The 16,820-nt window shown below is 44.1% G+C and overlaps 1 protein-coding gene across 2 annotated transcripts in view; it reads left to right on the forward strand.

Moving 5' to 3' along the window:
• The window catches only part of B3GALNT2 (beta-1,3-N-acetylgalactosaminyltransferase 2), a 61,731-nt gene that overhangs the window by 33,231 nt on the left and 11,680 nt on the right, over positions 1 to 16,820 (forward strand). The window contains exons 5-7 of one of the 2 annotated variants that reach the window (XM_059170404.1): positions 597 to 692; positions 12,825 to 12,935; positions 15,773 to 15,851. In XM_059170404.1, the coding sequence (XP_059026387.1) occupies positions 597 to 692; positions 12,825 to 12,935; positions 15,773 to 15,851 (286 nt within the window). The remainder of the gene's footprint in view (positions 1 to 596; positions 693 to 12,824; positions 12,936 to 15,772; positions 15,852 to 16,820) is intronic. The other variant, XM_059170405.1, reaches the window with a different exon arrangement.

A 16,820-nucleotide genomic window follows, 5' to 3' on the forward strand; every position in this document is an offset into this window, starting at 1 on the left:
TGCTGTCAGAAGAATGGCGTCTCTGGACTCGTTCACTGCGGGGTTGCCACAGATTGTAAAAAACACTGTGCAAAGCGCCTTAGAACCAAGTGCCGTTAACGAGGAGTACCTAGAGACACAGTGGGAATCAGCCTTCTTTTATGTTCCTTTTTTGTGTCTGTGCCATTTTTTTCTTGTAAAGGTTCTTTCTGAATGGGGGTAGGGGGGCTCCTGCAGTACCTTTGTTCTGTGTAGAAAGATGTGATCTTTCAGTTTCTTCTTAACCTTTGGGATTAAGCCTAATAATTCGTCTTGACTTAACACCTCATGCTTCCCCTAATGCTCCTCATTTCAAGGTGGGCTTTTTTTTTAAGGTTATGTGGATTTTATTTCATGTTTTAGAACTTTAGGACAGATTTTGTTACCTTAAATAGCTACATAATAACTGTGACTGTGCTGGAAAACACGATGGTGTCTCAGCATCAGGAGATGCATAATAACCCCGGTTGGGGCCATCGAGGATTAAGCTGCCCAAGACAGAAAATACTGGAAAACTTGCCGCATACACAGTGTCTAACACAAAATCTTACTTTTTGACCTTCCACCCCCGTTTGCAGGAGGCTCTCTTCGTGGCCCGTTTCAGCCCCCCGAGCTGCGGTGTGCAGGTGAACAGGTTGTGGTACAAGCCCGTGGAGCAGTTCATCCTACCCGAGGTACGGGGTGGAGGGGCAGGGCCGCGGGGCCGCACGGCCACCACAGGCCTGGCACTGTGCTCTCGAGGCCGCCGGTTGACACTTCGTTGTGCCGGCGCAGCCCTTTAGGGCGCTGGGTGAGGCCACCGGCTCTGTGCCCAGATGACAAAGCGTAGCACCCGGTACCGTCCCTTCCCTCGGCTCCGGGACATCTCAGCTGTCCCCACAGCGCCCCTTTGGACAGGCACTGCCCGGCTCACTCAGTGGACTGAGAACCACATGACGGTTCTAGTGACGAAGAATGGTTATAAGTACAGACTTATGGAAGTCGAGTAACTCGAGTTACTGGAGTTTGAGTAACTCGGCCATTTACTTATCTAGAGGGCCCAGGTAGTTGGTGCAGGTGGGATAATTGCAGAGACGGGCCACATTTCCAAGACAAATAAAACTTCTCAAGGTTGTGGAACATGTCAGAAAATACAGCTGTCCTGTTCTAGGTCCTTCTAGGTCCAGTCTTGAGTAAATGGGTCCTAGAGATCCTCTCCCCTACCTGCCAGGTGGCCACATCAGCCTGTGGTTAAGCCGTAGGGTGGTTTCTGAGCATCGAGTGGTGGGCGAAAAAGGATTACTCAGCCATGCAGCTCGGCCTCTCCAGGCCGGTCTAGTCTAGTCTGAGTACATTCCTCAGGCTTTGGAACCACATAGGGGTCAGTTTCCCAAGCATCTCTGGGAGCCACCATAGATCACCTGTGGAGTTTGTCCTGCAACGTCAAAGCTGAGCTAAAACATGGAAACCAGACCTGAGACCAGCTCTACCGATAAAACGAGAAACATTTTCCTGCCACGGGTGTCATGGGTTCTGTTTGCCTTACACAACGCGTCTCATCATGTGCTGTGGGTCTTTGGCGTTCAGTACAAGTAGTTGAAACTATGTATGTCAGCTCTGTAGATGCGAACGGCATCTCCTTCATTTCACCTGTACATGGACTTCTGCTCAAAAAACATTTATTTTTTTAAAGATCATATTTATTTATTTATTTATTTGAGAGAGAGAGAGAGAGAGAACACAGGCAAACACATGAGCGGGGGAGGGGGCAGAGTATGTCCCCAGCAAAAGTATTTTTACTTTTAACCAAGAGCAGTAGTTTAGCTAAGTCGTGTTCCCTCAGTGTTGGATCTCAGGTTTTGAAGGAAGCCAGAAAATGTTTGAGAAATTAGTGTGTGCCAAGCACTGGGGCTCTGTGAGGACACAGTGAGAGATCCCTGCCCTGAGAGCAGCTGCCGTCCTGGAGAGGAGCTGGCCCCCAGCCAGTACTTAGCTGACCTCATGCCAGGCACGATGGGAGCCGTTGTCCCGGTTTAACTAGTACGAAGCCCCCTGAGGTTGTCCCGAATTAACTAGTACACAAACTCCCTGAGGTTGTCTCAGATTAACTAGTACACAAGCTCCCCGAGGTGGGAAGCAAGTCCTCAGTGAGCTTTCTGCTCAGAATGAGCGTGGGCAGTGCCCCAGGTTTTCTGTGGTTGCTAGAACCCTTCCCAGAGGGACAGTCCTGCTACTCCGAGGAGCCCGGGACGCTGGTGTTGTGTCAGGTGGTCTTGGAGTGGTCTGAAGGCTGGTGTAGAGTGGATTTGCCCAAAAAAGGCTTCGGGGTTGGCATGAGTAGGAAAGAGAAAAATGACGTACCAGGGAGTAAGTACGTGAGGGCATGTTTGGGAGCAGGTGTCCGAGCAGGCAGCCGTGGGTGCAGTACCAGCGGGTCCAGGCAGCCCAGGGTCGGTGTGGCTTGTGCAGGCCGTTCAGCCTCACTGCATCCATCCCTCATCCGTAAGATGGGGCTACGCCAGCCGGTTGAGAGGCTCATTCCAGGAACTAAATGATCTTCAGACCTGCAGAATGCCAGAACATGCCGCCACATAGTAAGCGTTCAGGAGATAAATGCACACTGTCCTCGTTCGTGCTGCCACTCACCGGGACTTCTGGGACCCGTTGTTCAAGAGCAGAGTCTCTCCCGCCAGGGGCACTTAGCAATGCCCAGGGACTCGATCAGGATTACAGCTGGGTGTGCAGTGCTTCTGGCATCTAGAGGCCAACAGTGCTGCTGGACATCCTACAACACACACACAAGCCCCCACAACAAAGAATTATCTGGCTCATGATGGCGACGTTGAGAAACTTTCAGAGGAAGGAGTCATGGTGTGGGGCGAAGAAGAAGAAAATCAGCTTTAATACCTCAGTCTAACCACAGCATTACAGAGTCTGCCTCATTGTCTTGGTCAGTCTTCTAGATCAAATTACAGATTTTTTAAAAAGATTTTATGCACAAGAGCGCAAACAGGCAGAGTGGCAGCCAGAGGGAGAGAGAGAAGCAGGCTCCCCACTGAGCAGGGACTCCCAATGCAGGGGCTCAATCCCAGGACCCTGGGATCATGACCTGAGCCAAAGGCAGAGGCTTAAGCAACTAAGCCATCCAAGTGCCCCTAGAGGTACAAATTTTGCATTCGGCTCGGTTCATGATCCCAGGATCCTAGGATCAAGCCTCATGTCCATCTCCCTGCTCAATGGGGACTCTGCCAGCCTGCTTCTCCCTCTGGCCCTCCTCCTCCCTCGTCCTCTCTTTCTCTGTCGCTCTTTCTGTCCCTCTCCCCACTCGTGCTCTCTCCTCTCTCTCAAAATGAATAAATAAAATCTTTTTTAAAAAACAGTTTAGCTGGGATGCCTGGGTGGCTCAGTTGGTTAAGCAGCTGCCTTCGGCTCAGGTCATGATCGCAGCGTCCTGGGATCGAGTCCCACATCGGGCTCCTTGCTCAGGGGGGAGCCTGCTTCTCCCTCTGCCTCTGCCTGCCATTCTGTCTGCCTGTGCTCGCTCTCTCCCCTTCTCTCTCTCTGATAAATAAATAAAATCTTTTTAAAAAAAACAAAAACAGTTTGGCTAATCCACAAAAATTATTACTTTCCCTTAGAATGTCCTTATTCTTAGGAAATACATGTTAGAGTACTCAAGTGTTAACAACCAACAAGAACAGAAAAGGACATTTATACAGACAGGAAAAGCAGATATGGCCAAATGTTAACAGCTGGTGAGTCTAGGTGATCTGGGGTTAATTTTAGCTTTTCTGTAGATTTGAAGTTTTTCAAAATAACTGGGTTGAGACAAGGACTGGACTATGTATGTAGTAGGAGATGCTAATGATGGGACGGTAAGTGGCCATTTCGGTTAAGATATTTCATGGCTACAGCCTTGTGAGCTTTATTTCACTTGAAGCTTTAAGCTAAATTGACTTTTTATTTTTCATTACTATTGAGTAATGTTTTTTTCTTTTAAAAATGTGCCATTATTTAACAGTGACTATACCCAGGGGTGAGGAGGTAGGATTATGGATGATTTTTGTTTTCTCCTTTTTGTGCATTTTCTGAATATTCTGTAATAAATACATATTAGCTTTATAAAAACAACTTTTTAAAAAATTCCTTCCTTTACAGAAAAATTCTGTTTTTGTTGAAACCATGTTTAATTGTACATAGATGCTCATTTTTGCTGACTCAAGCCTAATTGGGTTTATTGGCACAGAAAAAATGATAGTGATGAATGATTTGCCTGCGTGTCATCAGCAAAGAATGACGAAGACAAACATCATTTATGCCATTTTTCAAGAGAATAGTAGACGATTTGCCTATCTTCTTACTCCCTCTGTGCCTCCCGGCCCCCTGGAGTAACATGTCAGCAGTACAGCTTGTCAAGTAAGCAAAGCTCTTGTAGTGTTTTCATCTTGTGACTCACCAAAGCATAAATCTTGGTGGGAGTCACAGATTTAAATGGAGACTGCTGTGCGCATCTCTTAAAATATTTATTTCTCTAATTTTGTATTTTCCTTACTGTTGCAGTTGAAACCTGAAACTAATTTTGATTTTTAAAAAAAGACTATTTTTGTTCCCCTGAGCCACTAGAGACATCACTGTTGGCCATGTGGGTACTTGCACTGTTGGTGACAGTTGACATTCCTTAGATGTCATTTCCCCAATCCATAAAAAATATGTTAAGTGCTAAAGTAGTATATAGATTTAAGCTACTCTGTTGGTTTGGATGGGAAGTTAGAAACATGGCACAAGGGAATTAACATGTGAAAAGGCTTGCTGAGAGCAAGCTTACTGGTGAGATCATTTATGAGCTCTTTCTGTAGCCCACACCGGGCTGTTTCCTGGCTTCTGTTTTGGTTTTACAGTCTCAGCAGGGAATTGCCACAAACAAATTGTTCCTCTTCTGAAGAGATCCCTAGCTTTCTGATGACTTTGTATCGAATGTAGAAGGCGGGCCTGTGAGAGAAGGGAGAACCAGAGCTTCAGCTGTGCTGCGGAGCAGGAGCAGGTACAGAAAAGGGAGGCTAGGTTCAGCTCCTCCCTTCCCCGGTCACCGCTGGCTTGTGGAAGTGCAAGGAAGACACCAGGACTGTGTTGCGGGCCGATGAGTTTTTCGGACAGTTACCCAGGATAGTCCACAGTGTTGATGCTGTGTCATATCCCAGTCACAAAGTTACTGCAGCCGGGCACTAGCAGGAGCCACCGTGAAACAGCAGGGTCAGCTCAGCGGACAGGACAGAATGACTTGTCTTATCTTCGTACTTTCTAGATTCATAGTTTCAAGGTGAAGCATTTTTATTGGGTCATGATAGCCTTTACTTTTGGGATGGATCATCTGAAACGACAGGCCCGTGATCCCACTGCCAACTCCAGGGGACACTTTGTGTCCTTCACTTCGTTGATTGTATTTTTCTCTTAGCTTATATGATCTGCCTTCTTTTTGGTCCAGCCACATCTGGCCCAGTCTTTCTTCCCAGTGTACTTTATCATCTCCTCTCTCACTTTCCTCTTTCCTTCAGAGATTTTATTTTTAAGTGATCTCTACACCCAGCGTGGGGCTCGAACTCACAACCCTGGGATCAAGAGTCGTATGCTCCACGGACTGAGCCAGCCAGGCGCCCCTCTCAATTTCCTCTTAATCATTAGGATTTGATACCCAGGTTTCTGTTGTTTTACTCCTTCCTCAGCAATTGTATCCATTACCGCCTGTTCGGTCATGGCTCTTGAATCCAGCTACGGCTCACATTTCTCTAATGTGAATTAGAGAAATTCTAATTTCTTCTCCATACGGGTGTCCCAGGGGCTTTCTGATGCTAAGATCATCCCGTCCGTCCTCATCTCCCCTGTATTTCAGTCTTGGATAGCGGTATCTCCTTTTTCTCAGGCGCCCAAACCAGAATCGTGGGATTTACCCTCAACTCTCATATCCAGGCACTCACTAAATCCTATCAGTTCTTCCGCCTGGATGTATTTGGTACCAGTTCTCCCAAACTTTATCACTATTCAAACAGCAACCTCTTTGACCTTGGCCATGGACACTTATAATGACACATGTTGCCAGAGGCAAGGGAAACAGAAGCAGAAATGAACTGTTGGGACTTCATCAAGATGAAAATCTTCTGCACAGTGAAGGAAACAGTCAACAGAACTAAAAGGCAGTCCACAGACTAGGAGAAGATATTTGCAAATGACATGTCTGATAAACGGTTGGTATCCAAAACCAAATAATCCTGTTAAGTGGACCATAGGTGGAGTGCCTGGGTGGTTAAATGTTGGTTAAACGTCTGGTTGATTAAACGGTTGGTTAAACGTTGATTAAACGTCTGCCTTCTGCTCAGGTCATGGTCCTGGCATCAGGTCGCATGTCAGGCTCCCTGCTCAGTGGGGAGTCTGCTTCCCTCCCGCCCCTTCCCCTGCTCAAGCTCTCTTTCTTTGAAGTATATAAAATTTTGAAAAGAAATGGGCAGAAGACATGAATAGACACTTTTCCAAAGAAGACATCTGATGGCTAACAGACAGATGAAAAGACGTTCCACATCACTCACCAGCAGGAAAAACACAAATCAGAACCATGGTGAGGGGCGCCTGGGTGGTTCAGTCGGTTAAGTGACCAGCTCTTGATTTCAGCTTAGGTCATGATCTCGGAGCCTGGGGATCGAACCCCATGTTGGGCTCCGCGCTCAATGGGGAGTCTGCCTCTCTCCATCTCCCTTGGCCCCTTCCCCTGCTTGCACACGCTCATATTCATGCTGTTAGATAAATAAATTTTAAAAAAAATTAAAAAAAAAAATTTTAAAAAAAATACCTGTCAGAATGGCTAAAATTAACAACACAAGAAAATAGGTGTTGGTGAGGATGCAGAGAAAGGAGAGACCTCCCACACTGTTGGTGGGAACACAGGCTGGTGCAGGCACTCTGGAAAACAGTGTGGCGGCTCCTCAGAAAGTTGAAAATAGAGCTACCCTATGACCCAGCAATCACACTATTGGGTCTTTACCGAAAGGTACAAAAATACAGATTCGACGGGGCACCTGTATCCCAGTATTTGTAGCAGCATTATGTCACACACACAGGAGTATTGTTCAACCATCAAAAAGAACGAAATGGGGGCGCCTGGGTGGCTCAGTGGGTTAAGCCGCTGCCTTCGGCTCGGGTCATGATCTCAGGGTCCTGGGATCGAGTCCCGCATCGGGCTCTCTGCTCAGCAGGGAGCCTGCTTCCTCCTCTCTCTCTCTCTGCCTGCCTCTCTGCCTACTTGTAATCTCTGTCAAATAAATAAATAAATCTTTAAAAAAAAAAAAAAAAAAAAAAAAGAACGAAATGTTACCATTTGCAGTGATGTGTATGGAGCTAGAGATTGTAATGCCGAGTGAAAGAAGTCAAAGAACGACAAATACCATATGATTTCACTCATACGTGGAATTTAAGAAACAAAACAGATGAACCTATGGTGGGGGAGGAGGGAAACAAACCATAGGAGACTCATAACAATAGAGAACAAACTGAGGGTTGATAGAGGGAGGTGGGTGGGGGCTGGGCTAGGTGGGTGATGGGCATTAAGAGGGGCACTAGTTGTGACAGGCACTGCGTGTTGTATGTAAGGGATGGATCACTGAATTCTGAAACCGATATTGCACTGTATGTTAACTAACTAGAATTTAAATAAATTTTTTTAAAAATTTTATTACTGTTAAAGTTTTAGAGGAATGTATACAAGGGCAGGAGGCTGTTTTGCCAGAAGAAAGACACATGATTAACCCAGAGCAGCTGCACGTTACCAAGGGTCTTGGACTTAGCTTTCAGGTTCTAGCACTGACCTTCCAGTTAGTTCGCATAGAGATGACCAGAGTCTCACTGAATGAAACTGAATAAATTCACAGAAGACCGGTTTGTAAACCAGAGTACCTATTTATTCATCTTTAATAGGTATTAGCTTATTAGATTTGAAAGTCATGACCCCTGTCTGGGAACCTCCTTACTGAGATGTCAGACACCAAAAACCCAACTCAGAGCAGTACTGGGTTTGATCCTTGGCTTTGCTTACAGGAGTGGGATGTGCTTGTTTCCAAGAGCTGGCTCGCTCGGGCGCGATATGACTGGAATGGTCGGTGTCTTCCCATTCCTGCATCTCCCTCCCACTAGACATTGCTCCGTTGCCCAGATTCCTCTCTCAGATTTCTTTCTCAGCCCAGCTTTTGTATAGGTATATACTTGATCTGTTGTTTTGAGGTAGTGAGTTTACTAATTAAGCTTCAATCTCAGAGCCTTCTCAGTTATCAGAGACATTGTTCCCTTTATGCATTTAATTATTCAACTCAGAAGGCAGTCTTTTTTTCCTTTTTTTATGGAGATATAATTGACACATAACATACTCATTTCAGGTGTACAGCATAATGATTGGTTATTGCGGTATGATCACACCGAGTCTAGTTAACATCCACCACCACGGTTACATTTCTTTTCTTATGAGAACTTTTAAGATCTCCTCACTTAGCAGTTTTCAGATATACAACATTATTAACTGCTCATCATGCTGTACATTACATCTCCAGGACCTACTATTTTACAGCTGGAAATTTGCACCTTTTCACCCCCTTCTGGCAACCACCTGTCTGATACTCGGTATGTAAGAGTTCAGTGTTTCAGTTTTTGGTTTTTAGAAACATGTTGGATTCCACATATAAGTGAAGTCATACTGTGTTTGTCTTTCTCTGACTGATTTCACTTAGCATAACGACCTCAAGATCCATCCATGTTGGAAATGGCAAGGTTTCCTTCCTTTTATGGCTGTATAATATTCCTGTGTGTGTGCGTGCATGTGCACACGCGCATGTATGTGTTTGTATCACATCTTCATCCATCCATCCATCTGTGGGCATTCGGGTTGTGTCCACATCATGGCTTTTGTAAACATGCTGCAGTGAACAAGGGGGCACAGGTGTCTTTTCAAGTGTGTGTTTTCATTCCCTTTGGATAAATACCCAGAAATAGAATTGCTGGATCATATGGTAGTTCTAGTTCTCAGTTTTTGAGGACCCTCCATACTATTTCCACAGTGTCTGCAACGGTTTACATTCCCACCAGCAGCACACAAGGGTTCCCTTTTCTCCGCATCTTAGTCACCATTCTGACAGGCGTGAGGTGGTCTCTCATTGTGGTTTTGATTTGCATTTCCCTGATGATGAAAGCATCTTTTCTTGTACCTGTTGGCCATCTGTGCATTGTGTTGTCTTTGAAGACATTCTTTTCAGATCCTCTGCGCATTTGGTTTTTGCTGTTGAGTTGTGGGAATTCTTTATATGTCTGGGTAGTAATTCCTCGTCAGGTATATCGTTTGCAAATATTTTCTTCCATTCATAGGTTGCCTTTTCATTTTGCTGATGGTCTTCTGTGCTATGCAGCAGCTTTTTGGTTTGATGTAGTCCTCTTTGTTTATTTTTGCTTTTGTTTCTTTTGCTTTTGGTTTCAAATCCAAAAAAATCATTGCCAAGACCAGTGTCAGGGAACTTACCACCTAGGTTTTATTCTAGGAATCTTATGATGTGAGGTCTTCTGTTCGGGTCTTAAATCCATTCTGAGGTAATTATTTGTGTATGGCATAGCGTAGTGGTCCAGGTTCTTTCCTTGCACTTGGCTGTCTGGTTTTCCCAACACCATTTGTTGCAGTGTCTGTCTTTCCCATGTATTTTCTTGCCTCCTCAGTGGTAAGTGAATTGATCATTTATGCATGGGCTTGGTGCTGGGCTCGCCCTTCTGTTCTATTGTTCAATGTTCCAGTTTTTATGCCAATAGCGTGCTGTTTTGTTCTCAGTAGCTTTGTAATATAGTTTGAAATCAGGAAGCAGGATGCCTCCAGCTTTGTTGTTCTTCAGGTTTCTTTGGCTGTTTGGGGTCTTCTGTGGTTCTGTGCAGATTTTAGTAGCACTTGCTGTATTTCTATGAAAACCCCATTGGAATTTGGTAGAGATTACCTCGAATCTCTAGATTGCTTTGAGTAGTATAGACATATTAATAATATTAATATTCCAATCTGCGAGCTTGAATATCTTTCCATATATATGTGTCTCCTTCAGCTTCTCAGAAGGCAGTCAATTTCTAGGTTAGTGCTGACTCCTCACCTGGACCTCCATAATAGTCCAGTTACCAGTCTCCTTACCCGCCTGCCTGATGCTATTCTGCTCTTTGAGCGACCGTTTAAAATGGGGGCTAGGATTGCATCACTTCTGTGCTTGCAAACAAATGTCCTGCGGGTTGGGGATGAAGGACAGACTCTGTTCCCGCAGGCAGTGCTGACAGAGCCGCCTTGCACATCTCCTTTCCTCAGCCTGGGGCTTCAGCGGCACTAAACTCTCCACACTTTCCTGGGCTTGCAGTGCTCTCACGCCTGCCTTTTGAGGAGTGCTCATCCGCCTCTCCCTTTGCTGACTCAGATGCCTGCCAGACTCTGCCCTGGGCTCTCTCATCTGGAGTCCTGGCGGATCTCAGGCAGAGTGACTTTCCTCTGTCACTGACCCCAGCAGGGCATATTATGAGGATCTGAAGATAGGAGCTGTTTCACTCCTGTAAGTGTTCCAGTAGCCTGTAGACTGCTGCGTCGTAGACACTCAAAAGTTTAGATAACAAATGCCTCGTGTCTGGAAGATTGACCCCAAATTTATTTCCTTGTATACATATGTTTAAAAAATTTTTTTGATCATAAAAGTGTGAAAATATAGGAAAGGAATACAGATCCACTGTTGAAAACTTGACTACATATAAGAAGGTTAGAAGAATGTGACATTATCCACATGTTTCCCAGGATACTTGCTGTATTTCTCCCTAGACTTGTTTCCCTCTGTGCATGTGTCTGTAAGGATGCTGTTTTTAGGGACTCAAGGTTCAACTGGAGAGTTAAGGCTTTCCAGGGAGAGTAGAGTAATAATCTGTGCCCATTTCCAAGATAAGACAACGAGATCTTTTAAAGGGGCCCTTCACTTTTTGCTTTCCTTCTAGTGGTCTTAAAGCTCCGTTGCGCTGAGCCGAGACCCTGCACGCCACACGTGTGTCATCATTAACCCCCGGCCCAAACCCGTGAGGTGGACATCGCTTGCTCTGTGCTCAAGTTCAGGCGGTGACCCCCCACAGTGTGTCCAAGAGGCCTGCTCTCTGGAACCCTGGGGCTCCTCAAAGCACATCAGGAGTCTCCCCAACAGTGCAGACTATAGAGTGACAGACTGCCCAAGGAATCCGACTCCTAGTGTTTCTGTTTCATAGAGGAGTTATAATGCTTTACAAAAAGCTTTCAAACCACTGGCCTTGCTTGAAAGGCCTAACCTTTCAAACCACTGGCCTCACTTATTGGAAAGTTCAGTTTTATATAGTGCCCTTCCTAATGCTGGCTAAGTGAGACCTTACAGCACTTTATCTCTTAATTTTAATATGTGAAAAAAAAATAGAAGATAATTAAAGCTGTATCTTTTGTCTGGTGTTCTAGACCAAAAATCATTCCAATTAACAATTAACATTGTTTGTGAAGTAAATATTTTTCAAGTGCCTGTTATGCATGTCAGGCCATTCTAGGTGCCAGGAATATGGTGGTCAATAAGACATATGAGATCCCTGCTCTCATGGTGCTTGTGTTCTAGTGGGAAATGTTAGTTCGACAGTAGTAAAATAAACAGGAAGTATCAGACTGATAAGTGGGGTATTAGGAAAAGAAGACAGGCTGATGTGGTAGGGAAAAAATAGATGCCAGCTGCCTTCCATTGGATCTCTGGAGCAAGCCAGAGGGGCTGACAGTGGGGATGGCCTGAGCAGTACAAAGGAGCAGCTGAACCCTCCTGGAAAAGTTAGAAGACATTAGAATTTAAATGTGTCAAACCTTGGGACAGAGAGTATAACTTTCTAAACCCAGAATTTAATAATTATCTCAAACAGAAAGCTTGACAGATTTGACAAGATAAAACTTATGGACCTTTTAAGTAAAAAAATAAAAAGTGGCAAACAGTTCTGAAAAAAATATTTTAGCATGTATTATAGAAACAATTATTTATTACAAGATAACAGAGATTAATAAGAAAAATACAAAACTCAGTAGCTAAATTGCAAAGAGGCATGGATCAGTAACTCCCAGTAGAGACTGTGTATTTTATAAACATTAGAAATCAAAAGAAACGAAGTTAATGACGAATCATCTTTTAATCTACTAAATTGACGTAAATGTCTTTGCTTTCATTAATATCCCATACTTGGAAGAATACAGTGCAGGTAGTATTTTTGTAAATTGGGAAATTAGGTAATTTCCTTTTTGAAAAAAGTTTGACATTGTGTCCCAAAATCTGTATAAAATATCTCTATTTCTTTCTTGCCCCCATAATTTCAACTCTGAAAATGTATTTTGAAACAAAATAAACATTCACACCAAAACATCCTTCACTAGATAGTTGGTAGAGCCCAGATCTGCCATGGGGACATGTCTGTGTGACTCGGGATCGTGACTCGATGCACGTCAGTTGTGTGTGCATGGCTAAGAACGGTTGTCTGAGCTGTAACAACAGGAAACTCTTCGGCATGAGGGACATGCAAACAGCAGCAAAATTGTCTCTGTACCCTTTGTACTTGTATCTTTCAGATACGCATGAGAAAAATGACTCGAGCATATACACCAACATGTTAACGGTGCTGTGTGTTAGAGTAGGGATATAAAAATTGTAACCAATAGGTTTTAGGGGAAAAATTATTTTTCCTTGAAAACATACTTAAAACCTAAATAACAACAATAAAGAAATCGACTCACTTTATCTTTCCACAAAAAGAGCTTTGAAGGTACCATCGTGTGGGAGAGCCAAGACCTCCAAGGCCTCGTGTCAAGAAATCTCCACAAAGTGACTGTGAATGATGGCGGCGGCGTTCTCCGAGTCATTACAGTAAGTCATCCTTTCTCCTAAGGCTGTTTGGCATAGTCTAGACTTTAGCGTATATGGAACTGTGAATCGTGGGTACTTTTGCGCGTGTATGGCAGAAAATGCAGAGTCACCATAGTACAGACGAACAACTCATGTTCTTGGATTTTCTCACCCCAGCATTAGTAAATGCACATTTTTGCCTTAAGATTGGCGAATTTTAAAAACATGATATTTTATTTCCCAATAATTTTTTATATGTTTCTTTTTTTTTTTTTAAGATTTTATTTATTTACTTGACAGACAGAGATCACAAGTAGGCAGAGAGGCAGGTGGAGAGAGAGAGGAGGAAGCAGGCTCCCTGCTGAGCAGAGAGCCCGACGTGGGGCTCGATTCCAGGGCCCTGAGATCATGACCTGAGCCAAAGGTGGAGGCTTAACCCACTGAGCCACCCTGGCACCCATTTCTCAATAACTCCTAAGCTAACATTCTCGAAGGACGCTTGCTCGGTAGTGTTCTGAATCCTCACGCCCTCACCTTCCTAGCAGGGTGTTCGTGACAGCAGTACAGACAGCAGTGCTGGCAAATACAGCGGAGCTTTTGGTGTCATTTATATTGCTGGGATTTCTGCCTCGTATTTTTCATGTATTCAGATTTGCTTCAGATTTGAAAGTTTGATAGGTAAATATTTCCAAGTAAGTGTGGACGATAAGGTGTAGGCAGACTTCACACGATAAGCTTGAAATAATACAAGTTGGATATGTGGTGGTGTCGCAAACACAGTCTCACTCTCTTCGATGCTCTGGTATAATGATTAGGAGAGTGTTCACCATCTCAGCTCACGGGCTTAGTCTGTTTTCATTAACTATTAATATTCACATGAATTAATTCCCAAATTTGAAATAAACATTAGGTGATATGCTGTTACTCATTTAGAAAACCACTCCTGGCCCACAGTGGAACTTAAACTCCAGTGAGGAAAGTCATTAGATCACAGATTCATATATAATTACAAACTTAGCCTTGTGGGTCATTTAGGATCTCATCCTTTGTTACCAACAGTCCTTTATTTAGCATAAAACATCTTATGAAATTTAATTATAGTTTTATTCTTTTATTTCCTTATTTCCAAGGCAAGTGCCTTTATTTTTTTTTTTTTTTTTTTTTAAAGATTTTATTTATTTATTTGACAGAGAGAAATTACAAGTACACTGAGAGGCAGGCAGAGAGAGAGAGAGAAGGAAGCAGGCTCCCCGCTGAGCAGAGAGCCCGACGCGGGACTCGATCCCAGGACCCTGAGATCATGACCTGAGCCGAAGGCAGCGGCTTAACCCACTGAGCCACCCAGGCGCCCTTTTTTTTTTTTTTTTTTAAAGATTTTATAAGGCAAGTGCCTTTAGTATGTCTCCTCCTTTTCTATTTATGAAACTTTAAAAAATATCCAAAATGTGCTGAAATTCTGTAGTTATTGATTGCACAAAAGGAAACCAGATGACTTCTGAGTTGAGGACTAGGTTCAAATGGAAAGACTCAAATGACCCACTTTGGGGGTAAGTATAGTTGTAGACGGCAAAAGACTGCTTACACACTCCGCTAACCTTAAAAAATAGTCCGGTAATTTAGTAGCCCCTTCTAGGAAACCCCCATGTACAAATACAGGTTTCCACCATAAATGAGTGAAACTGAAAGTTTCCCCAAGTCTTGCTCCCTTGCCAGCAAGTGAGAATGTCAGAAACTGTTAAAAGTCCAGCTGTGTGGGGTGCCTAGGTGGCTCAGTGGGTTAAAGCCTCTGTCTTCAGCTCAGGTCATGATCCCAGGCTCCTGGGATTGAGCCCCGCATCAGGCTTTCTGTTCAGCAGGGAGCCTGCTTCCTCCCCTCTCTCTCTGCCAGCCTCTCTGCCTACTTGTGATCTCTGTCTGTCAAATAAATAAAATAAAATAAAATAAAAGTCCAGCTGTAACCTTTTAGATAGAAACTAATGAAAATTACCATCAAGTTCTAAACAAGCCAAAACAATGTAGGGTACACAATGAAAAAACAGAGTGTGCCACCTTTCCTGCCTCTGCAAAGCTGGAAACGTTAGCTCCACCTTCGGTAGCTTCCTCATTGCTCTGCGCAGTATACCTCTGCTGAGGGGACGGGCCAGACTGCAGCCATGCTGGTAGGGGAGTGTGTGGGAGCAGTGCCATGCACGTGCGCACACACACACACACACACACACACCCCACACACACACACCCCGTGCGGTCCGGCCCAGCCCCACTCTGCCAGGGATGCCTCGCGGGCGTGAAGCACGCAGCAGGGAAACACCACACTGGGGAACTTGTAAATCTCTAATCATAAAATCTCCTCCAGTCCTCGGAGGCCGAGAGGCCTGTGTTTGGCCTGGGTGGCTGTGAGAGCATCAGTGAGCAGCAAGGCTCCATCTGCACAGTTCATTCAAGGGGCTTTCTCTGCCCGTAGAACAAACTGGAAAAAATCTGCCTAGGTGTATTTGAATTCATGGCAGTTTTCAGTCTCAAAGAAATCAAAGGTGGTCATTTTTTTTTTTTTAAGTGGCAGGTTTGGGATGTAAAATAAAATTGGGTTTTGTGCTATTATGGTAGCAAGTTCAAGACTGTGATTCTATGTCATTTGGAATTCTGAGCCCTATGGACTGTCCTGTGCACCTGATCTTTACTATTGTAATCAAGATAACAATCAGATAACAAACATAGAACACTGAAGTCAACCTGATCTCGTGAAGGGCTTAAATGGATTTATCTGCTGTGGAGTCACATTATAAATTTTGCCACATCAGTTTTAAATAGAAGAAGTGTACTTGTAGTAATGAAGCATTGAGCACTTCCCTTGTTTTCAGGCCGGGGAGGGCGCCTTGCCCCACGAGTTCATGGAAGGCGTGGAGGGAGTGGCCGGCGGTTTTATTTACACCATTCAGGGTAAGTCGGCGGCTTGGAAGGTGGAGTGTGCTGAGTCTCACATACCTCATCTTAACTCCGTACTTTGACGGAAAAGGGGATTTTTTTTGTAGGTTTATTGATATATAATTCACAAACACTTTACCCTTTTAAAGTGGTTAAGCCACTGGTTTGCGGTGTGAGAGTTCTGCAGACATCACTGCTAATTCCAGACCATTTCCATCGCTCCAGAAACCCGTGCCCTTTAGCGGACGTGCCTCATTCTCCCCTCCCGCAACATCTACCAACCATTAACTTCCATGCTGTACTTTCTGACCTTAAATGTAAGGATTTACTTCTGGGCTCCCACTTCTGTTGTGTGTGTGTGCCCTCTGTGTCCTTCTACCTGTACTGCTCTGTCTTGCATATGTGGCTTTGTAGCAGGATTTGACATCGGGAAGTGTGAATCCTCCAACTTTGTTCTCTTTCAAGATTGTTTTGGCTATTCTGGGCCCTGCATTTCCATACGAATTTTAGGATCAGCTTGTCAATTTCTGCAAGCAAGCCAGCTGGAATTTGAAAGGGGTGGCGTTGAACATGCAGATCTTTTCAGGGAGTGTTGCCATTCTGACATTAAGTCCCTGATCCAAGAACATGCATATCCTTCCATTTACTTATGTCTTAAACTAAATTCTTTTAGCAATGTTTTATGGTTTTCAGAGTACAAGTCTTATATTTCTTTTGCTAAGTTTATTCTTACATATTTTTTGGCACTATTATAAGTGGAATTGTTTTTTATATTTCTAGATTCTTATCGCTAATGTATAGAAATAAAATTGATTCTTAGATATCAATCTTGTATGCTGCAATTTTGCTGAATTCGTTTATTAAGTTACTAGTTGGGTGCCTTGGGATTTTCCACCTATAAGATCATGTCATCTGCTAATGGAGATAGTTGTACCTCCCCCCCCCCCCCACCAAATCGAGATGCCTTTTATTGCTTTTTCTTGT

The sequence above is a fragment of the Mustela lutreola genome, chromosome 4 (assembly GCF_030435805.1).
Source record: "Mustela lutreola isolate mMusLut2 chromosome 4, mMusLut2.pri, whole genome shotgun sequence".
Classification (NCBI taxonomy): domain Eukaryota; kingdom Metazoa; phylum Chordata; class Mammalia; order Carnivora; family Mustelidae; genus Mustela; species Mustela lutreola.